General features: G+C 38.7%; 1 protein-coding gene across 5 annotated transcripts in view; it reads right to left on the bottom strand.

Moving 5' to 3' along the window:
- The window catches only part of disc1 (DISC1 scaffold protein), a 52,129-nt gene extending 27,742 nt beyond the window's left edge, over positions 1 to 24,387 (bottom strand). For 3 of the 5 annotated variants that reach the window (XR_001662044.1, XR_001662045.1, XM_016671211.1), the window contains exons 1-10: positions 23,548 to 24,387; positions 21,559 to 21,609; positions 17,721 to 18,523; positions 16,256 to 16,325; positions 15,187 to 15,343; positions 14,619 to 14,703; positions 14,037 to 14,269; positions 10,254 to 10,308; positions 7,251 to 7,353; positions 6,886 to 7,074 (exon numbers count right to left, since the gene is read on the bottom strand). Coding sequence is in view for 3 of the 5 variants with exons in the window: in XM_016671211.1 (XP_016526697.1) it covers positions 6,886 to 7,074; positions 7,251 to 7,353; positions 10,254 to 10,308; positions 14,037 to 14,269; positions 14,619 to 14,703; positions 15,187 to 15,343; positions 16,256 to 16,325; positions 17,721 to 18,523; positions 21,559 to 21,609; positions 23,548 to 23,617 (1,816 nt within the window). In the remaining 2 variants the exon portion in view is untranslated. The remainder of the gene's footprint in view (positions 1 to 6,885; positions 7,075 to 7,250; positions 7,354 to 10,253; positions 10,309 to 14,036; positions 14,270 to 14,618; positions 14,704 to 15,186; positions 15,344 to 16,255; positions 16,326 to 17,720; positions 18,524 to 21,558; positions 21,610 to 23,547) is intronic. The other 2 variants (XM_016671210.1, XM_007551491.2) reach the window with 2 other exon arrangements.
- Positions 24,388 to 24,555: the final 168 nt, after the last annotated feature.

Here is a 24,555-nt window from a genome sequence, read left to right on the forward strand (position 1 = left end):
ATGTGTTTCAGCTCGGTTCAGGATGTTTGGGAGCAGAAGCACCACGGGTTGCACTAACGCTCAGTCAGCACATGCAGACATGTTGAATGATTGTATACAAACGTAACAGCAGGATAGCCGAGAGGGGAAACGACCTGCAGGCGGATATCTGACAGACAATCGATAACCCGTGATGTTCCAGCGCTGGTCTGCACAAATGTGCAACACCTTTGTCCAAAAATAGTTCAATTCTTCGGCTTTGGGTGTAAACTTAAAACACTCTCCCTGCTATTGTCTGTCCTGTTCCACCTCTGTTAGCAGAGCGAAATCAAAAATCGACTGCTGCAGGCTGCCAAGATGTTTTACTCGAGTCTGGGAAGAGAAACTCTTCCCCAAATATGTAGTGAGAAACACTGAAAACTTTCCACCTGCTCACAATCACAAACCTGCTCCATTAATCTCACATCTTATTATTTCTCTGGCTTCCTTCGGGAAATCCGAGCTAATTCACTCTCCCAAAATAAAGTGATTTTTTTCTGAATTTGGCACAGTCACTCTCCCCAGGAAGATTTCTGTCTAAACACAACCAGGAGTTTATTTATACTAAGAATGACGCTTCAGGCTGAAAGCACACGCACCACTGCGCTTAAAGGGACAACAGTGTCACAATCCAGCAGATAAATGTCACTTTTTTATCATTATTTATTTACAATTTAAATGCAACCGATAAAAAAATATAGTAGAATGAATATAAATACATTTATCCATTCTCAGTCGTGTATTAATGTTTAGATTTTAATTTATTAGTACTGAGTATCTGGTCAAAATATCAATCATTTAATATTTAAAAATTACATAATCAGACAAAAATATAAAGTTAAGTGGAAATTTTGGTATTTTAAAGACGAAAATGACAATAATTCATATAAGTAACAATAAAAAGTGATCAGGTGTGTGTTGTCTTCTTTAAGTGACAGACGTTTTATGGTTTAGCATTTAACTTTTGAAGTATGAAGTGGTTTGACAATAATCATAAACCACCTTTAGTTCTGACACGTAGGTCCACAACTCCACATGCAGAATCACCTCCATGCAGCATCCTGTCCAAACCTACAGCAGAAATATATTTATTTTTTGCTCAAACCATCTCAGTCATTCAGATGCTCTTTAGGAGAAGAGCTATCATATGTTCCACCATGTACTCACCAGAAGCACCCTGAAAGAAGAAGAGGTCATGAATAAATCATGTACGTCCTCGCCTTCTCTAGTGCCACAGAAGCATGTGGGGAATTGCATTTGTTAAATAACGTGGACTGACAGCATTGTGATGTGCACTTCAGCTGCTTAAGCTGAGTTTGACCTGGATAGGTTGCAAAATCCTGCACCAGCAGAGACACAAGATGTCAAAATGGACTTTAGACGGCTACTGTACCACCACTTTATAACATAAAAACCATATAAAAAGTGTTTGTATCTTACTTTGATTACTAACCAAATTCTCCCTAAGACAAAGTTAGTTTCTCAACAACGGTCTTACTTTCACTCAGTAATTTATCTTTACAGCTGGTGAAGCTCTTGTAAACTCTTAAATGTACTTAATGAACTGAGCTTATACATTTCAACGTGAGCAAAGTTGGGTAGTAACTAGTTACATTTACTCAATTACATTTACTTAAATAACTGTTTTTGAAAAAATGTACCTTTAGGAGTATTTTTACTACTTTTACTCGAGTACAATTTCTGGATTCTCTACTTCACTGAATGAAAAACAAACGTGTATATATATATATATATATATATATATATATATATATATAAAATTTGACTTCATAATTTAACGCCTTGAAATTGGGCCTCTGTCTCTTTAAGGGCTGCAACAGAACAGCTTAGATAAAGAAAATGTTAGAATGGCCTAGTCAAACTCCAGCCCTAAACCCAATTGAATATTGGTGGTAAGACTTTAAAATGTATGTTTCTTAATCTAATCTGATTCATAGAGAGAAGATTAGGAGTCAAATCAATGCCACATTTTTCTGATATTTATTTTTTCTGACAGTTATGGAGTCAGTAATATATTTAATTAAACTGAGACAAGAGGTAGGATTAAATAAGTGTTCACTCCTTCCTACCCCTTTTCAAACAGAAAAGTGGTAATAAACATGTTTTGCTCTTGGTTATGCATGTCCTACTGATTGCGTTTTATTCTTGTTTTTAAAAAACATTAATTATATCAAATTAAAAATAACTAGGCATCATTCTTTCCAATTTACAGTCCTGTACTACTTTATGTTATTCTATTACATGAAAACCTCTAACATACATAAAATCTTGTATCTGAAGCACTAGAAAAGTTTAATAAACACTCATAGTCAACTCAATTGTATTAAACTGGAGGCCATGTAAAAAGCTTTTATAAGAACACTCCAAAATAAATAAAAAAGAAAGCACTCCAAGTTCGAAAAGCCCCATTCTGGGGGTCATTTACTCATCTTTTCCAGCCTTTCAATTATTTATTTGTAAATTTAGCGTCGCTCAGCAGGGAATCAAACCTCCAATTTGGTATTCATCAACACTCAACGCCAGCAGCAATTAGGGACCTAATGGCTCCCCGGCCAGCAGCTCCAACATGCCGAAGTGGCGAACGAACGCATGACGCCATTATCTGAACTATATGTTCCTCCAGAGCTTAGTTGAAGACAAAAAGCTTTTCCACAATGAAACGTATGGTTTTCTTGTCAGGGGAGATGACAAGAATCAACCACAAATGCTCCGGTTAGCAAAAGCTCAGCCATCTAGATGTTGACAGTAATTCCTAATCCCGTCCACATACAGAACAGCAACGTGCCGTTTGCTATCAGTTACCAGCCAGGGTGTGCCAACCTGCTTATTACCAAACAGGATGACAATTTAATGAATCCCTTTCCTTGGTGTCTGTAACACTTTGTGCCCGTAGCGCTCACACCCACTTAAGCATTTGATCAGAACACACACCCAGCCATTAAATCGCCGTTTTCTTTGTGATGTAACACCCACCTGACTGCTTCTCCTTTGTTTGGCCGCAGAATTATCATGTCACTGGTTTTTCCCCAGCCTATTTGTCTAAGATCTGCGCTGTAATGCGCTGAAGCTGGGCAAGTCTTTGTTGCTCAATGTGGATCAGGGTTGTGAGAATGCAACCGGGACGAGTTGTTTCGGGCTCCGGAAATCACAGCGCGAGTCTGAATGTTACGCATGGGTGAAAGGAATTGACAAAATTAAGTGATGATAGTTGATTTGAATGTCTTTGGAGCAGGAGTGCGCCACAAAATCCTGAATGAAATCTTACAACAAAAGGGTGCCCCCTACTGACAGAAAGGGGTGCAGCCAGGCAAAACAAAAGAACTAACCACACATTAATTTATGGAGATGTTAAACATTTATATTTGGTGTGTGAATTTAATCTTTAGGTTTCCAGGAGAACCCAGATCTGCAGCTGCTGGTCTCCGCTCTGCTCCCTCGTCTCTGCGCCTCAGAGAGAGCGAAGTGACCTTTTTTTTTAGAAAATCTCTGTGTGACTGATGGACTACAGAGAGCAGCACTGCAGGTGGTGCCGTCAAAACCCATTTAAATCTCTGCCAGCGCCAGCGTGCCGAATCAATATCCCCAACCCTAAAAAGCAAGCCCCGTATTTATGCAGCGTTTGGGGTCTGTGATCTGGACGCAGACTGTCCGATCGCTGATGCATCATGTGTGCACTGAGGGGCTCCAAGGTAACGGGCTCAGCATCATCCCGCCGCCGCCTCCTCCTCTTCCTCTGCCAGCTCTTAGGTTTGGAGAAAAGTCACTGATGTCCTCACAGTGTGTGGCAGCATTTAAAGAGTTTTCATGACTCGCATTTGAATTTAGCTTTTGAAAGAGAAAGAAAGATCCTTTAAAAAACAAGTTTTCTTTAACCTGCAGGCAGTTACAAAAAAAAGAGAAAAATCCAGAGATCTATGGAGGTTATTTTTAAGCTTGCATGCATTTATTCATATTTATGCATTAAAATGGTTATAGAACATAACCATTAACAGCTCTAAAAACTACCTGCTCTGCATGAAGCAACAGTAATGTTTCTTTAATAAGTGTTCTTGTGAAAGGAAAGAAACATGAAAAAATAGGAGAGAACTAGGATAAAAAGGCAGTGAAAAAGATGCGCATAGAAATAGACTGAACTTAGCTTTTTTTTTTTAGTCATATCAACCACTAAAAACAGTTTTATAAACCAAAATGCAGAGCACTTATTCATAGTTTTCTGGGTTAAACTGTTGCATGTTTGTGTAATTATTCCTTCTGCTGTCAGCTGGTGAGATTTGTGCATTCTCTTTTTACGTTCGGTCAATGTTACGATGCGTAACCGTGACAACAAGGTATTGTTTCTACAACTTGGAGTAGCTGATTAGCATCTCAAAAGCTGAAATAAAGGATCTTTGTCCCTGAATCCCAGAGGAGTTAAAAAAATTTAGCTTCCCTGATGCAGAGCAGGACCAAAGAGCAGAGAGATTAGGACCGGCCTTCCAACCAAACGGCGCTCTGAAGAGGAGCGGCAAAAGCAAATGAGGTGGATTAGCAGTGCTTACCAAGAACTGATGATTTCATCCGTGACATATTAGTATGAAATGTTGCCTCTACTGAATGGACAGTCATGAAACTGTGATACAGTGACGCTCTTCAGTCAGGAGCACCTTCAGATTTGTTGCAAGACTGACTGCTACCAAAAATCCTCATGGAGGTATTTTGGTGCAAAAGTATTTGTGCATTGCAATTGTGAAGCTGAAGTGTTTTTTTTTTTTTTTTTTTCAGTCTTCAGCTTTGCTTTTTGAACAACTCAGTGCTATATTTGTCAAGTGAAGAAACTAAAAAAAGAATTTGAAAATATTTCTGATATTAATAATTTCCTATTTTTGAGTAAGAGTGTTGGAAAATGTCTTCAATCGACATTAGACAGAACTAAATAACCTTATAGTTTCCTGGACAGCTTTATTGATTGTCCAAACTCTTCAATTAAATGCATGTTAACAGTTATAACAAGTAATAGTATTTCAGCAAATGCACTTAGGCTGCTATCTGAGTCGGAAATATGTTTTAAAATGGTAAACAAATGGCAGTGGAATATTTCAGAATATTTTTCTAGTCATTCAGCAACAAGTTAGTTGCTTTCAATTCAACACTTATATAAGAAGATTCTTTCCTGGCACCAGACTCTTCTGAATTATTCCAAACTTAACTTAAAGTTTAAATTAATTAAGTTAAACTTTTAATTAAGTTTTTAAAGGATCTACATGCAGGAGCAAACAACACATCGACTGTTATTATATTAGAAAATAAAGCCTAGTCTCTCAGCCTGAAAGCAAAAACAGATTTAAGCAGCAAAATTTCTTGAATGATCATTAAATATTCATCTAGAAAGAACTTTAAAAATTCAATCAATTTTGGGGGCATCAATAATTTCTAAGATAACATTTTTAGCCACACAGAGTGAGAATTTGACTTTTTATGCAAAAAAGTTTTACAGAACCACTAAATTTTTCATGCTGTTAACTTTATAAACATGTTATGTAATGGTGTTACTGTAAGTCACTGGCAGGTTTCATGTAAAACATAGTTTTGCCTTTTTCACATTGTAGATAGATACTGTATGCATAGAGACGGTCATGGAGGGTTAATTATTTTTGTTTAATCGCTGTATTACACATCTATTTATATGAAGGAGTGAAAACACAAAACTAATTGTATTTTATATGGTGGACTAAGAATGAAATACAGATTCACAGATTTTCTTAAAATATAGATGAATACGCAAAGAATAAGTTCAAATATTTAACATAATTCCTTAAAAACGAGACTGATGCATTATTCAATATTTATGATGCAATGTACATAAAGTTACAGAGCGAAACAAATCAAGTTTTAAAAGGAAACCGTTTCATTTTATTTAGTTTTATACGATGGAATATGCAGAAAAAAATGAAATTATTGCTTTAATTAGGTGTTTAGTAGGAGTGCACCGATTACCGATGTTTAAAAATCATCTGATTGTGATTTTTTATGTCTGAAATGTTGCCAAATATAGCAAGAAATTTACTGAATTGGCAACAGTGGGGTGAAGATTGTTACCTGCAAAAGTTGGAAAATGATCTGGTCTGTCAGTCAAACCCAGAGTAGAAGAGGACAGTGGTTGATTTTTAGATCTTATATGCAGATAAAACCGGTGGAGAAGATCGGCTTCACATGTAAGCATCAGTTGATCACCAATCTCCCAAGATTAAGGAAATCGGGACCAATTTATTGGTGCACCTTGAGTATTTCTGCGTTGTTTTTTAAGAAGTAACAAAGTAATTAACGCTCATCAGCCAAAATGTGTCGCCAACGAGACATTTTCACGATCCAGCTTTGCGTTGCCGTAACTCTGCGATACATTGCACCATCTGAAAAATGTCAACGGTTTCTGAAAGGTGAGACGTTGCACTTCCCAGCCAATGTTGGATTATTACAGTAATTCACTCCCACCGTTGCAGGGAGCGTGTTTTACTTCAGTTTAATCTCATGAAATACTATTTTAACAGATAGTAAATTGTAAATAACTGTTAGATATAGAGGGCTGCACAGTGGCGCAGTTGGTAGAGCTCTTGCCTTGCAGCAAGAAGGCTCTGGATTCAATTCCCAGCCCCGGTCCTTCTGCATGGAGTTTGCATGTGCATGTGTTGGTTTTGCCGGGTACTCCGGTTTCCTCCCACAGTCCAAAAACATGACTGTCAGGTTAATTGGCCTCTCCAAATAGGTGTGAGTGTGTTGAATTGCTTTTGAAAATAAGTTGTAGGTAAAGTATCTGGATTACTTTCTTGGGGAAGTAATTATTAATGAGTACTAATAACCGGCAGTGCTCACCATGCAGGGCCTCCCTGTGCTCCAGCTCCAGCCTGAGCTGCTGCCGCTGCTCCTTCATCCTGGCCAGCTCCTGGCTGCTGCCCGAGCTGAGGCTGTGCAGCCGCCTGGCCAGCGCCTCCAGGCGGTCCCGCTCCAGGTACACCGCCTTCATCTCCGCCTTCAGCTCCTTGGCGCAGCCGAAGTCATTACCTGCACGGGCGCACCGCAGGAGGACATTACGCTTTTACCGCCCATTAATGAGCTTTTTCATCATTAATGGCGTAATTAAGTGCGGCTAATGGTAAGCCATTCAAGTAAATGGGGTAAATAAAGGATGTGTAATGTAGCAGGGATGTTTTTCGGGGTGGAGATGAGTGGAAAGCTACCAGATATGGCCGCCAGTTTGGCTTCGTGCAGAGCCAAGAGTTGCGTTTCAGTCTCGCTGACTTTCCTCCTTAGGCTGCTGCCCAGCCTCTGACTCATGACCACCTGGGGATAAAACGGAGAAGATGATCAAAAGTAGAAAGTGGGGGGATGGTGCTAACCAGCAAAACCTTTGCAGGCACATGGATCCCACAGGATGCAATGCTCATTTCCTCCTCTGCCTCCATTTTCCTTTTTTTTAACATTCATTCTGCGGGTGTATTTGCATCCTTCTGTGCTCGCCCTGCTTGGAATATGCAGCTGTGAATCAACACTGAACGTGTTACCTGTCCCTAACCTTTAGAAAGAACAAAACAGGGTGGGACAGCAGTATGAGGAATCTCTATGAAAGATATCATTAAAAGGTCAGAGAGAAAAGGAAAAAATAGAAAAGGAAGCTGAATGTCAGCGGCTGATGGAGATGCGGCCGCTGACGATCCGCTGAGGATTCTGGCCTCCGTCTGCTCTCACTCGCTACATCCGTTAAACCTCTGCTTCACTGTGACCGAATACGGCGCTCAGAAAAGCATTTAGGCCCAAACGGATTTCCTCTGACAAATATTAGCTTAGAAAACTCAAAATGCAGCTATTAAGTTATGATTATGAGGAAGGAGTAATTGCCCTGGATGTGCCAAAAAGTCACTGTGGAGAAACTTTGATCCACTCTTGTTTGCAGAATTGTTTTAATTAAGTCACACTGGAAAGGTTTTGAGCGTAACCAGTTTGTTTTTTTTTAGAATTATAGCTCTTGGCTTGCTGGTGAGCTTCAAATCACCTACAATACGTGTCAAACTCAAGGCTTAGGGGCCAAACTTTTTAAGTTTTTACCCTTTAGGCTTCAGAGGAACGCATAATTAGACTCCTCAAGATAACATTGGTGTGCTTAAATGTTATTTTAGCAATCAAATCAAAGCAGTTTTTATCCGTTTACTCCCAGATTACATCAATAAGTCCCTCTAGTCCCTCCAAATCAACAGAGCCACACATTTTTAAAAACTCCTTAATTCAGTGGAGCTAGTATTTCACATCAATTTTAAGAATTTATTTATTCAAAACAAGTTCCAATATGTGTTTGAAAAGTTATGTTTTAGTTAGTTGGTCTTATTCCAAGTGTACTAAGAAACTACACCATAAATATTTGGCAAGATTTGGTGTAGCACTGTGTTGTTGCCACAATGCACCTCCTTCTTTTAAGGGATTGTTTTTACACCTCGAACTGGATATTGCGACTCCTTTTCTTTCTGAATCTGCCACAGTTTTCTGAGAAAATGTCGTCCTGATTGGTATTTCAAAGGCAAAACATCTCCCGGGAGTTTTCCTCGCACAGAAATCCGGCAAAACAGGCTTGAATAATTTAATTTCACACAATCTACAAACTGGAAACAACTTTGGAGTGCCTTTCAAACTGTAAAAATTCTAACACTTGTGATTTAATTTCCAAAACATGCAGCTCTTTGCCAGTTTTTGTTGCAAAAAAATAAAATAAAAAAGTCAACGGAGAGAAGCCAGGGTTACTTTCATGCCTGCAATCGTTTTGTCACAGCAGGTGTGCCGTTTCCAGCATGATGGATATTTCATTTAAGAAGCAAACTTTCCATTTCCAACACAACAATGGTAACCGGGGTAGAAGTGTCTCTTTGTGAAGAGCTTCTAGGTTTCTTTGAAGTGCAGCTGCAGCATCAACCAGCGATTTGATGATGGGTTTCTGAAGGACAGTGTGACGGGAGAAAAACGCTTCACATAGAGAAGTGTGACACCTCTTCCTGTCCTGAAACCATTCAAAGTTTCTGCTTGCTTTAGTTTACCAAATAGTCACACAGAAGCACCACTACTGATCCTTTGCACATGACGTTGGTCTCTCTTCTCCCCTCCAAACTTGAAGAAATAAAGAGTTAAGAGTGAAATTACATTTTCTACATAATCACACTTCACTTGTTCTATGAACTGCTGGTATAAGTTTCATACCAATAGGACAATATTTGGGGGAAATAGATAGGCATTCAAATATTGGCAGGCTAATAATTTGCTTTGCCAAAAAAATGCATCGCTGTGCTAACATGGAGAAACAAAGAGCTAAAAGGGATTTCACCTTTTCTGCATAATTACACTTGTTCTCTGAGCTACTGGTATAAGTTTCATATCAATAGGACAATAAACAGGGGATGCGGATATTGGCAGGCTCAGAAATTAAAATGCATCTCCTCTAAGCAGTTAAGGGTCATATCAAATTCTCTACATCATGGGCCTCTGTTTTGTCATGCGTTAAGCTATTACGGTGTTAAAAGAAAAAGAGGGGAAATGCAAACCATTAGTGGAAAACATACTCATCAGACACTGACTAAAATGTTCGACTCAAACGTCTCAATCAAGGTGTCAAAACTGTATTTATTTCAATTCATCTGCAAAATAAAACCCACCGTTTTAGGGCTTTCATGGTTAAGAAACATGATAATTTTACGAGTTTTTTAAAAAAATTGTCTCTTCGGTCGGTCCGTTTTCTCATCTATCTGCGAGGGTTTAGAGCGACGCGCGTTCCCATGACGGGGCTTGCAATTCTCGGCATAACACCGTCCCTCACTTCCAACGTCCATCATGGCGCCTTGAAAGATGAAGTGACGTAGTTGCAAAGGTTCAATACTGACCAGATTTCCAACTTTTCCTTTTTTCTCATTTTTATTTCTTATACTTTTAGTCCTTTTTTCCTTCAGAGAAAGAGTGAATCAGGGGAGAATTTATTCGAAATGGCATATCCTGCTGCTTCTGACTCCAGCACACAACTGAGGAAATCACTGCCTTGTCAGATCAAAAAGAGCAGATAAAAAAAACCCAACTCTGACATCGGTACACATTGTGAGCACACAGACATTGTCACAAGACATATGCCGTCTATTTTAACTCACAATTCATTAGGTTTTCATTCACATTCAGTCAATCCTGGTTAACTCATGGAAGGAAAATCGGCTTACCTTAGCTGTAGCTTCCTTCATGGAAAGGTTCAGCGCCTGTTCCTGTTCCTGGAGTCTGCACAAAATACACAAATAAATATTTTTCTTTTCAAATTAAATAAATCTAAACTGTGAAATATGGGGAATAACTTGTTGTTTACAATTTTTGGCATAATTTTAGGTTGATTTAAATTTAGTTTATGATCCTAAAGACCGTAATAAGTCTTGAAAGAGAATTAGTCCCACATCATGACAGTTCCTCCACTGTACTTAACAGTGGACATAGGGTACTTTTTTGCATTTTCATCCTTTCCTTTACACCAGAATCATCTGTAGTCTGGCTGTAAAGCTCAACCCTCGTCTCTTCAAGCTAACAAATGTGGCTTTAGTCAGATTTAGGCCTGAACTCTGTATTGTCAAGACATCAGATGTGTTGAGCTGAAGCATGCTAAGACAAGAAAGATAATTGGACCATCAGAAGTGTCAACAGTTCAGAGAAGAACGGGTTTGACAAAGATCACTGCCGCTGGTATGATTTGTTCAACAACAAAGACGAGGTGCGTATTTTTGGATTCATATTTGACGTTGCCAATGTAAGTTATTGGTTTGGTTTCCCATTTCTAATGGTGAAAGCCTGGAAGACGAACTTGAGTCCTTGTCCAGTCTGTTGTCACAGTTGTAGTTGTTTTTAATTTTTAAATTAAACTGGAGCCATTCCACAACTTATATGGTTTGTCTTTCCCATTTTGAGGAGTGGCTGTGTCACATCATTTTTAATCCAGGGAATTTGGAAGACATGGATCGCTGATTTAAAATTTGTGTGACTGTTTATTAGCTTAATGACTTGAACTTAAAATTACCAGAAAAAATTATTTTAACATTTGGTTTCATTAATTTGGTGGAGAAAAAAATTCTATCGTGGGCGTTTTATTTCCAATCAAAAGTAATTTTACTAAATTTTTTGTTTTTGTGCATGAGTGTGATTTTCACACATCTTCACCACGGCTGCCTATAAGTGTGTTTTCATTGGTACGTCCATTTGAATCCAGTGTTTGCACGATTCTTTCAAAATCTGAAGGGCAAAGGTCACATAGATTATACTTCTGTAAACATGCAAACAGGACAAACATGCAAGGTGACATTATGTGGTGGCAGAGGTATAAATTAATTAGAAGATGAGGAAAATGGAGCATAAAATCCATTAAGCACAACACAGTCACCTTGAGGAAGTCCCAGCTTCCTCATATCACAAAAATCTGTTGTGCCCTTTGCATGTTATTCAAGCTGATGTTCCAAAATTATCAGCCGTTGGACAACCACTTTTTCGTGAATACTCTAATCTGCCGCCATTAGAAATACCTCAACGTGAAAAAGAAGAGCCCCGAGTTAGTCGTGTGGGGATCCAATCGGAAACCACGATTTCAATCAGATAAATGTGCTGCATTTGTGGTGGCGATGTGTCAGGTATCAAATTATTGCCCTGGTGGTGGGTCACACCAGCAGAACGCGATAAGTACAATTTACATGTCTTTGTAACGAGTGTCAAGACAGAGGGGCTTTCCGCAGGGTTGCTTCGCAAGCTATTAACTTCTGAGGATGAAATGCAAAGTAATCATTAGCATCTGAGAAAAACCATTAAAATTCAAAGCAGGAGCAAGCAGGTGTGAGGGAAGAAGGCTGGCGGCACAGAGGACGCTTTGGATAAAAATAAATAAATAAAATAAAGTACTTGGTGCTGCTTAATGCATTCTCATAAATTATTCTTCAAGCCTCACCCAACTGTTGCCTGTCTTTTATTTTTGCTGTGCCTCCATCAAAACGCTGATTTTTTTTGTTGTTGTTGTTGTTGAGGTTTTTGTTTTATTATTGTTATTTTAATAGAGAACATTATCAAATATTTCTTTTTTCAGATTTGGTTTAATGCCAATGTGAGATTCTCAGAATAATCACAATTTTACTCTTTCTCGAGGGAAAAATCAACCTGACTGTAATATTTATTTGGTTAGAGGAAAAAACATCATAAAATATTCTCCAAATAAGCTATTCTAGATGCGAGATATTTTGTAAGACAAAGAGGAAAGTAGAAGTGCAGCTTGTTTTGCCAGCGACATTCACGGCTCTCTGGTGTCCCCTAAAGGCAGACTAACTGTACTGCAGTTAACCCCTGATTAGATTATGTTTAGATTAACATATTTGTATGTGCATGCTTGTTATTTATTTACTTATATTCAGTCATATTGAATTACTTGCATCACTCTTAGATATATATATATTTTATAAATGTTATCTCTTATGGTTATATTTATATTTATATTATTAATATTTAACACCTTAGATTGTGTAGCTTATCAACAAATAAGCAAATTTCCCCTTGGGGATCAATAAGGTATATTGTATTCTATTCTGTTTCACAATAATTGATTGAGCTTAATGAAAAAAGCAAGAGTCATCCAAAAACTTTGTTCTGATGCGAGTCTATATTTTTAAAAGCTGCATTAAATTATATAAATGCATATATCTGAATGATATTTTCTGTTACTGAACGCTACAGCATGATGCTGTCAACGCCAAGTCCTACAAACTTCCAGGAGAAAAACCTGCTAACTGCAGCAAAAGACAAACGTCAATAAATTGACATTTTCGTGGTTGTGATGTGACTAAATTTGAAAAGGATTTTCCGGTCACTGTATTTCCACTTCAGCAATTCTGAAATACAACTTTTATTATTTTGTTAAGAACATTTAATTAAATAGCTGAAATCGTTTTTTGAAGCACAGATACTTTCTGCGTCCATCCACAGATGTATTTATGTTAAATTAAACACTTAGTTTTGGGACGTTGTTATTACTGAAAGATGTTTCACTTTCCAGCACTACCGGAAACCAACAGAAATAAATATGCATGTGTCTAATGCACCTGCAAAAGGTGTGACAATCTTCCCCAAGATTGGAAAATAATCAGCTTTCTGGAAAGAAGAGATGCAGCTAACAATTATTTAACAATCAATTATTCTGTTGATTATTTTTGACAATTCATTGATTAATCAGACAGAAATATTGGCACATTCTGCAGATTTTTCATTTTAACCACTTAGGCTTACACTATACAATATTAGAAATTCATAAATAATGCAAGTAAACAGATGCTTCACTTCTTTTTTTAGAAAAAAAAAGAACATTTTGTTGCCTAAAATGCATTGACAGCATTTCTTTAGTGAAAACTTGATGATTTGTGGCAAAGAATCCATTTGCAGCTAAATAATACTTTTAGCATCAACTTGTGAAAAGCTTAGTTCTTTCGGTTTGATTATTTACAGTGTAAAGTTAATCTGTTAACTGTTTTTTTTTTTGATTAAGTGATTAATAATCAGACTATAAAAAGCCCTTAAAAGGACATTTTTATTTACAGAATTTGAGCCAGGTGGAGCTAAAACTGATATTTGAGAAGTTTTGAGTGAAGAAAAATTTTTTGTACAGTTTTGTCATCATTACTGCTTTGAAGGTGTTGGTTTTTTTTCAACAGTTTACTCTTTTTTTTTGAGTCCATATACTCCAGTTAACAATTAATTGATTTCTAAATTAGTTGGCAATTATTTTAATAATCGATTAGTTGCTTCAGTGGGCATTAGTAACATCTTTAAAAATCACACAGCATATCTCATCTCCTGAAATCCCTACAAGAGTAACAGAACAAATTGAAAAAAAATGTTCAGTTTTTCCAGCTTTTCTCCTTAGAAATATGTCAAGCTACACACCAAAATTTGCTGCTAGACTGAGAAATATTCTTCCCATCTGCGTTCCTGACCTGAGCGTTGAAGGTGGAGGGGAGACGGAGATCTGTGTGCGGTTTTCAGACGAGATGAGGTCCTGCAGGGTGCGGCTCATGTCCCGGAGCTGGGCCACGGTGCAGCTCCGCACCACCGACCCCTCCAGCTCCGCGGCCTCGGCCCGCTGCTCCTCCTGCTGGATCAGCTGCTCCAGGTATCGACTGCGATCCTTCAGCTGCGCCAGCCTCGTCTGCAGCTTCTCAATTTCCTCCTGGTGACACGTTGCACACGAATAATCATCAGCTCCACTGCTTGTTTTTAGATTCAGTTAAATTAAGTATTATTTAATGAAAAATGTATTATTTAGCAGTGAAAGCAAATCAAAATTTAAAGAAATTTGCCAATAGATGGCACTAAGAGTCAGTCAAACGTATATATTTGTAAATAAAGTGATATCTGCTTGTGTAAATCCATAAACCCGGTCAATAAAACCGATAAAACTCTGAAATATAAGTTAGTATAAGTTTGTTCAAGTCAGAAAATTACAGGAATCCATGATGGGCTCATTTATCCACCGACCCTAGGAAGGACGAACATTAAATATTGTGTACTGCATTTACCTCAACTTGATGTTTTTCTTGAATCAAGCGATCCCTCCGCTGCGTTGGGTCAGACTGCTCCACTGAGTCCGGTTCTGATCCCTCTCTGCCAAAAGAATAATAATAAATCGTCAATCACAAAAAGTCAGGTCCCAGGACATCCGTTTTCAGAATTCACTGTTAAATTTTCACCGCGACTGCTTAAAAACAATAAACAACGTCATTAAGTGAAAACTGTGGCTAAAACAGGAAAGGTTACACCACTAGCATGGTAATATTTCAGATAACTAATCATGATATGTTTTTCAGCCCTAAAAGGAATCATAATATTCCTGATTATTCAACAGTAATCATGTCAGAGTAGCTACAATGCTTCATAAGCTTTAGGTTATTGTTTCCAGGATCTCCTCTGTTTACAACAACAGCATAAGAACGACAACAAGACAGTGTGACGGAAAATAAAAACATAATAAATGTTACGTTATGTGCAGTGAGCTGTAACCAGTGCAAAATGCTGCCTTTCACTTCTCGACAGTCAACATTATTTCCACTGAAATGGAAAATGACGGTCATTTTGGTGTAAACTGACCTGCGATGACCGCAGTCCTCCCTCTGGAGGGCGCTGTGCACCACCTTCGAGAGTCTCTCCAGGAAGTGGGCGACGCTGGGCTGCATGGAGGGTAAACCCAGTTTGAGAGCGCCGCGCTCCCCGCAGAGCTCCTCCAGCTTCTTCCCAAAGCGCTCAGCTGAAAACGTAACATGCAAATTAACTTTGAGGAAATTAATATCATGTCAGTGTAGAAAATTAACATTTCATACTGTAAAACGCCTTTTATTTCAACAACTTATGTCGCTGGTCGAAACAAATTGTACAAATGAATTTGTTTTTGCACGTTAATTTATATAATGATTTCCATTTACAGCTTAGAAAAACAAGACATTTAAGATCATAATGTTGCATCAGGCTTATAGAAACATAATTTTCAAAGCAGAAATGTGGACTTTTAATGAAAACTGTTTAATAAATGCATAAAGTTTGATAGTTTAATCTGCCTCATTCGAAAGCATAGTCTAATTTATTGAACATGATTCTAATCTCTAATATGTAGCTCTATTGTTAAAGCATTCACTCTGCTTCTAAAAAATATAATAAAACTTTAATTATTGCCTTTTTTAAGACTTTATAGTTGGAGTTAAGGTAATAATCTTCCAGTCTTCCAAAAATGCATAACTATAAAGTAATATTTTCAAATTTCCTGTCATCTTTAAACATTTTTTAACTCAAAAACATGGCGACTGGCTGGATGACTGCCCTCTCGCTCCCTGCACTGAGCTTAGCAAGTTTTCTGGGAGAAATCTTGCCAAGTCATAATCTGTTAAATCACATCTGATTATCTCAAAACCTGGTGCCATGCATCTCTCGTTTTAAAAGGTTTGTGTTGTAAATTGTGTCTGTATAAATTAATAGACAGCATGGAATAAACAATGTAATTAAAAAACAAACAGATAAAAGCACTTTGCAAAGGTCTCCCTTCATTTAACAAATTTTAATATGAAAACACAAACTCAACTTACCAGCAAACCTCCACAACTACAACCTGATTATTCGTATTATTAAATGAATATTTATTAAAGCAAAACGTTGGTTCAAAGTTCACCTGCGTCGTAGTCGTCGTCCAGAATGGCTTTCTGCTGGAGCCTCTGCAGCTTCAACATCATGGACTCGATCTTTGAGGGGACAGAAGACAGAGCGGTGAGTCCACCGGGTCAAAACTCTTTAAATAGTTTCCACGGGTCAGAGAGAGCAGCGACCGCCATGTCAAAGAGACTCGGTCAAAGAGTTTTGGACGTTTCATCAACATGAAATTAGATTAATTCACATTTCGATTAAATGTCTTAACATCTCATTTTTAGGATATTTACAGAATGAGATTGTCCAGTACACATTTATATCTCCTTAAGTTTATGATATTCAGTCATCCTTAGAAAGGCTTTAAGAAAAATCTCTAAGTGACCAAAGTGATTTTTCACAAGTACCTTATCATTACATTAAAAGCAAAATCCAGTTTGGTTACTAAAGCGATGTGAAACTGACGGAAGTAGTTCAAATACTTACGTCAGAGATCAATCAAAAAATAATCTAACTTAAACTGACCTTTGGACAAAGAAATTGTATCATTGGTTTCTTATTCTGTAGTTCAACTTTTTAAGCAGTCGCCACAGATGAAGTTCCTGGAGATTTCTGCTGCTGGAAATAGCAAATCCCTGTTTACGCTTTAGAAACGTTCACTTTGAGTCTCTATCAAAGAGCCAAACTCAAACCTAGTGGAGTTTTATGGACCGTGTTTTAAAACCGGGCCCTTAGGAAACCAGACAATTTTGATTGACTCTACCAAACAACCCAAGAAGAGTGGTCCAACATCCGGTTAAGATTAAACCAGAAACTTGCAGATTGTTACAAAAAACAAGTTTTATTTTTACATAAAAAAGATAAGAAAAATCCTTTCTTTAATTTTAGATACAATCAGACCTGAGCCCTGTCACACACTGAAAAAAGAAAATAGTTGAACCAACTTAAATGAATTGCTTCAATCTGTAACAAATAAGTCAATTAAGTTGACTTATTTGAACAAACGGAACTTAAGTTTATTCAACTTGACAAATTTAGGTCAGTCCTACTCAAATAATTTATTGTACTTCAAATAAATCAGTAAATAATCTTTTTTTAAGGGATTTTTGGCCTTTATTTGAGAGTAGATAGAAAGGAAAGTGGGAAGACATGTGGCAAAGGTCATCAGGCAGGGAATTGAACCTGTGACGGCCGCGTTGAGGTCAAAGGCCTCGTTATGCGAGTTGTCCTTAACCCCTGCACCTGGTTGATACAGGATCTGACCCTGGTGAAGCTAACGTCAGAACATCAGACGTAGGATACGAACGCGGCACTGAACTAAATTGTTTCAAATAAAGTAAAATTATTAAGTTAAAATTAAGTTAATTCAACACAAAAAAGTAAGTTGTCATCACTAAACCAAACGAATTAAGAGAGATCAATGTAATGTCCATAACATGAACTGCAGCCCAAATACACTTTTTGGAGTGCATCGAGCGTTGTGACGTACCCACCTTGGTGTAAGTGCGGTTGTTCTGGAGGCAGTCCTGCAGGACGCCATCGTACGTCTTCACCAGGCTGTCCCAGCCTTGCTCGGAGGCAGGCGTCGCGCTCTCGTAGCCGGAGGTGACAGAGGAGGCCGAGGCTGTGTCCGAGTCCACCGACAGGGAGGAAGTGACCTCTATGTCAAGAGACTGGGACTCAGAGTTTGGAAGGTGGGACATTTCCTCCTTGCCAGTCCACAGACAGTCCCGCCAACATCTCCCACCATATGAACGCTCCTCCTTATGGACCTGGCTGGATTTGGTGATGATTTCCTCTCTTTTTTTCTCTAGATTAGCTGGTTGATTTGTTGGTTCTGGTTCCTGCGGCAGCCTGGCAGGGTCTGTCCTCTGGTTGCTGTTTAGAGACTGCTGGATGAAGCTAAAACTTGAGCTGAAGACGACCTCAGATGAAGACTGGAGGCTTGGACTGAGTTCATTCGATGTGGTTTGAACTCCATTTAAAGGGCCGGCCAAATTCTTACTCTCTGAAGAACTACATGTTGATGGCTTGTGATGTAGTTCATTCGTTAAAGACACTTTGACGGTAGGCGCTTGACTCAACTGTTGAACTCTGGTTGCCTTGGTGAGGTCAGCATGGCATCCAGATCTTCCATTCCTGATGCAAGCAATGCTCTCCTCCTCTTCTTCGTCTTCCTCTTCGTCCTGAGCATGAGCAGTGCACTGCAGCCTGGCCTGCTCTCCTCTCATGTACCCTGGTCTCCTGTGCAGCCTCTTACGGCCGGAGCTGCCAGCTGTCCCAGATACTTTGCCACCTGTCAATGCAGAGATTAACCATTAATCTGGGCAGTAGGTTCATGTGGGAGATAAAGTGTGAGCTCATCGGGCTGGAAGGAAAAACTGCAGCACGAAAGACTGAAGATCTGGAGCATTACATTGTTCTTTACTTTAACTGGACTCTTCCAGCACTGCATCGCTGTCTGGAATAAAAATAAAAAAAACAAGCTGTGCTGCTGTGCAACATTTCCCACAGTTCAGCTCCAGCTGTTGGGAAACACCACAGTCGTATTTTAGACCAAAACACGCCTCTCTTTGAAAGAGTGGCCAAGTGAAAAACACTTCTTCTGTTTGTTCTGCTCAGAACAACAATCATCTAACTCGAGAGAAAATATTTCTGATTACATAATTAAAACTACAGTTTGTAAGTATTGTAAAAATATATATATATAAATTTTAACAATTTGTTAAAACTGCCATCATGTTGTGAGACAAATAATATGTGAAAAGAACGATCTCCTCCGCCTAATCCTTGAGCAATTATTGCCGTTTGAGGAAATGCACCAAAAACAATCAATCAGAGCCTGGACGAGGGTCTTAGCGCTGTCAATCAACCTCGTGTACTCACTGCTCAATGTGCTAAAGGCCGAGAATCAACTTAAGGTTACAGGAAACCCGTTTATCTGCTGTCATCAGTTGCCATGCTAACTAGCCTTAGCATTCACAACAGGCTATTATAGCTAAAGGGCAGCATAACCAGAAGAGATTGTGATTGACAGCGTTAAGACCCGCCTCCTAGCTCTGATTGGTTGTTTCTAGTTGACACTAGAAACACTGGAAGAAGGAAGAGGAGATAAATTTCTTGGGGATTATCTGTCTCATAATAAAAATCGATTGAAAACAAAGAATACTTGAGATTTGAGTTCATATACAACAAAAAACTGAAGTTTAGCAGAAGGAAATTGTTCATGGGTATGAAGTAAAATTTGGAGATAAAACAGTTACACATACTATAAGCATGAAGGGGGACAAAAAGGCCCAGAGCTGGCCAGACTTTTGTTTGTTTTGTTTTGTTTGCTTACTTGAGAGCAGCTTCAGATCAATGAGGGAAGTAAAACCAAACAAACTCCCACACAAAAAAAAGAAGTCTTAATAAAAGCTCAAATAAACTCTGTTGAGCTAAAAACACTTCGTAAATAGGACAGCGTTGTCTTGGCCAATCACATTTGAGCGATGAGCCTAATTTTCTTTAGAATGATAAAGAAAGCTCTGTTTTTGCATTTAGACACCTGCTGCGATGCAAATTGATTAAGACATATAATGCGTTGGATTCAATAGAGGCAAGCCGAGACGTTGGGAATCAACAGCCTCTTTGTGTCCAGCTGCACTTCCTACTTCTGACTCTCACTTTTCTCCCTCCACTCATGCACACACACCAAAAGCACAGAGGCACACTGACACTTTTGTGCCGCAAAGAGAGGAATCAGATAAGCATTGTCCATTTCACACACACTAAAAGAAGTTATTGTAGTTTGTCGTCTGAATGTACAGACTCCATGTCTCGCAGCAATGTGTCAAGACGAGAAAATGGGCTAAGCAGCTGCAGCCCGCAGTGACTTCCAGTGATGCAATCGTCCCATGTGACTGGAAGCAGAGGGCATAAACAGAATCCACTTTAGGATGTCAGGCTCAGAGAGTAATAACAAGCAGCCTTCTTTATGCCCAGGTTGGGCTCGGTAAGAGCGCCCGGTCCACTGGGACCGCAACACGAAAGCTCAAGTTCCACCCAGCTCCATTCATTAAAGTGGATCTGTAGATGTGGCTTCTGTCCCATAAAAGACTGAAGGAACCCAACCCTTCATCATAAGGACCAAATACCACAGCACCATCCACCATCTGGTGTGGTCGCTGTTGTTATACAGGGAACCCTCAGGAGAGTAAAAGAGCCTGGTTGGTGAAAGGAGAAGGACTTGCTGGTTGTGTTACTGTATCCTCGCCATGATTCAGTTGCACACAGACCGCTTTTCCCAGTAAAAGGGAAGGAAATGCCTAGGGGCTCATTCTGTTTGACTGTGTGTGTGTGTTCATGTGTGTTGGGACATCAACTTCTTGGCCTTTCAATGGCATGTCTCTCTGCTTCCTGTGAGGATGTGAGCAAAAATAATTTGCCAGGAATCCTATCAGAAAGTAGACTAGTCATTGTCTTCCTATGCTTGATTCTCATCTCCTTTCTGCTCCATCTGGGCTTTCTCCCATTGGCTTGGATTTCTCTGGTGGAATATCAACCGGACCAATCAGAAAACAGAAGGAGAAATTGTCAACGATGATGTAAACTAAAATTGTACTCTGCCTGTAGTTTTAGTAATACGTTCACTTGTTGGCTACGCTTCCAAATATTGAATTAACATTAACGGTGGCCTCGTTAAGGTCGACACTTCTGGTAGTTTACAGTGTAGCTAATTTCTGGTAAGCTTCATAGCATCAAACTGGCGCATTGTAAATGTAACGGCTAATCAACTCCAGATATGGAGTAGGATTAAGGCCACTGGAAATTTAAAAAAAAAAAAAAAGAAAAACAATTGTGATTTTTTTTTTCTCCTCAGAGTTCTAATTCTGTATCCAAATTTAATTAAATAACCAAACATTCTTAGATTAGATGTATGTCAATTACGTTGTTAGAATATAAAAATAATCATAGCAATCATCATATAACTATTTTCCCTTGTTGTAAGATTTGTAAACCTGCACTTTACCAACAATGAAACATGTTCAAAATTTATTTGGTAGATATGAGTTTTAAGATTAGATTTGCCTGGTGGTGCATAAACAACTTAATCAATTCTGATTCCGAGAAAAAAAGTCAGAATTTTTCTTTTTCTTTTTTTAATTGCCTGAATCCCTTTTGTACCAAGCAATCATTTCTCAATAGTCCAGACTCTCAGTATGAAGCAAGGGGCTTGTTTTTCTTACCATCCAACAACTAAAAATCTAATCTGCAGCAACAATTGATCCCCTCAGTAACTCTTTGCTTTGGCGAAGTCTGAGAAAAACGAAGCGTCACAGAGTTATTTACCTTTGGAGCTAGAAGAGGCCCTCAGGTTAAACACTGCGTCCCTACTGGCTGCTGAAACAACAGAAGAATGCAGAGGAGCTCATAAAAACACAAACATTTGAGGAACAGGATCAGCGCACAAGCAGTCCTGCATGTCAGCAACCTCCTGAGAAGAAGCGCTGCTTGGCAGATGTGCGACGCCTCGGCATTCGTGATGAAGAGCAGCAGGAAGAAAAGGGAAGTGAAATAAACCATGAGTCTATCTGAAAACCTGCCAGTTTTATAAACAGGAAGCTTGACTATTACCCGTGAAAGTCCAGCATTAAAAATCTCTGCGGGTGTGAGGCTTCATGCCTGACTTCCTGTGTATTCCCGTGACGATCATGAACCAGCATAATGTGACAGAGCTGATGCTGTGGACACATATGCAGACGCTTTATGCTCCCTGTTTTATAAAATCAAACGTGTTCAGATAAAAGACAGCTTGAGAAGAAGTTTCAGCACTTTGGAATATAATCTCTTGTTATGATAAATATTTTTTCTTATATTTTAAAAAGTGTAACCAGTCGTTCACCAGAACCCTGAAGAAGAATATCATAATCTTTGACGTTAAAAAAGTTTTAAAAATACAACCTTTAATTTGAGTTAATTTATTCAGTGAGAAAAAAAAAAGAGGTGCTACAATAAAATCGGCGCTGTGACAATTATTGGTACCCTAAATGTCCCTTTAAAATAAATGTAACAGGAAAATCCATCCATTGTCTGATGTTTATCTCCAATCATTGAGCAAAAAAACCTTATATAGGTTGCAACAAAGAGAAACCATCCATGCACCAAAGTCAAGGGAAATTTAGAGTAATCAAGTAACAGTCAGGATTGGAAACCAGACTTAGTTTTTGAAGTCAATCCAAATTCTGGGTATTTTCTAATTCATGGTTTTCTGTTTCCTTGGTGTAGAAACATGAAGCAAAACAAAACCCAACTTATTTTAGACATTGACCACCAGAAAGAGGACCCATGTTTATGAAAAATTGTCTTCATTACAACTAATATAGCTTGTTTACATCCCAATTGGTGGTGTAGAAGTGATGGCATAGGTTGCCAAACCATCACAAACCAAAGCATGGAGCACTTAGAGCTGGTGCAAAGGTCCCTGAGACTAATGTTGACATTTTCACAGCAAAAAACAGTCCAGTTTGGGTTGGTGTGAAACGAAGAGTGAAAATGTGGAAAAACCACATCATCCCTACATCCCTACAAGCCAACAGGAAGCAGACAAGACAGCAATTTAATCATAAAATGTAATAAAATTCAAAGGTTTGCAAAGCAAAAGACAACTGGCATAACTTGAGGTCACGGGGCATTTAGGTTGTGCAGCAGAATAAAGAAACAAAGAATACCATCAAATCCACCTGTGAATTATTTTAAAACTTTTAAAATAAGCTTTTAAAGCGGCCTACTCAAAGTCCAGACTGAAGTCCTTTCAGAAAAGCTAATCATGCAAAAAAAAAAAAAAATCCTCAAAAATAAAGTAATTCTACAAAGAAGATTGGACCAAAATTTCTCCAAAGTCACATAAAACAGCCATCGTCATTGGTCAGGACTCTGATGATGACTTTCAGCTGCCTGGTACTTATTTATTTTTATCACAGAGACAAGTAAATATACTATTGCTGAAATCTAGCCTAATGAAAATAAAGACATGCACCAGATTTTCTGTCATGTTTTGGCATGAATCCATTACCCTGGTCATGTTGTAAAACAATATAAACTCATTTAGTAGCAGACTTTTAGACTTGTCAGTCTGGGTCCTAGTTGATCTTGACCCCAAAATGTTGTTTTCTGTGTTATTTACATTAAGCTGGGGGATATTCGGACCCATTCACTCGGTGAGTGAAATAGTAGGTTCTGGAGATATAAAGCAAAGACTTGCGTACTTTTTTTCACATCACTCTATTATACCGGTCCCTTATACGGAAGAAAAAAAAAAGAAAGAAAGCAGTTTCTTACTTTCAGTGCTTTCGCAGCGGTGATGTAGAGAGTTCAGGTGACAGTCGAGCCCCATCAGTCCGGCAAACATCTTTTCTTCAATTATATCAATAACTATAAAATGAAAGGTTTTCAGAAGTCCGATAATGACAGATCCTGCAGCAACAGAGTTACATCCACCATGTTTTAGAAAAAGTGGAGCCAGGAGAACGGACTGATCTCATTTCCGCTGTGGAAACTAAACACGGGCTGCTGTTTTCAGTTAATTCCCCTTCTAATTATCGTGTGAACGTGGGATTCTTCCATTTCAAAATGCTTTTTAAATACAAGTATTAACAGCTGATCAGATCAGATTCTTACTTTTTTTTTCTCTTCTCTGCTGAAAACAAACAAGTAGGTTCAGTTGCGCTTCAACAGGCGGAAAAGAAAAGCTGTTCCTGTAGTCATGTTTCCTCAAGAGATTAAAAGCAGGAGGACAAAAAGAACTATCCAATATGGAGAAATAACAGTGAATAGAAATCTACTTTGTCTTGTCAGATCGGTAATCGATCAGTAAATCCGTTAGTCGGTCGCCGTTGCGCGCTGCGTCATGCGCCCTGCGTCATGCGCCGTGTTGGAGCTCCTACGTGTTCAGGAATTTGACTCCAGACTCCTTCAGACCGCCTCACAACTGCAGACACATTCCGGTGTTCTGACAATCTGTGCTCCCACAAGGCAGGACGGATTAATGAGTAGCACATATAGTTAAAACACCTGTTTAAACACCGCAGCTGTTTGTGTTTATTTGTGCTTTATTCAAAAAGGCAGGCAATTAGGAAAGATCCAGCTGGATCTGTTGTCTGAGTCATTTTACCAAAACCTGCTAAAAAATATTGACGATTGAAATAAATTTCTGTTAACAAGGATAAATGTTGATGTCCACGGGTTCCTAACATGTTTCATTGGTTCTTTGGTTTCATTGGCTGAGGGGAAATCCATGGGAAAACCACCACAGAACAGAAGCAGGAGTCTTTTCATTTTCTTTCCCAC

The sequence above is a fragment of the Poecilia formosa genome, unplaced genomic scaffold, assembly GCF_000485575.1.
Source record: "Poecilia formosa unplaced genomic scaffold, Poecilia_formosa-5.1.2 Scaffold42, whole genome shotgun sequence".
In the NCBI taxonomy this organism is placed as follows: Eukaryota; Metazoa; Chordata; class Actinopteri; order Cyprinodontiformes; family Poeciliidae; genus Poecilia; species Poecilia formosa.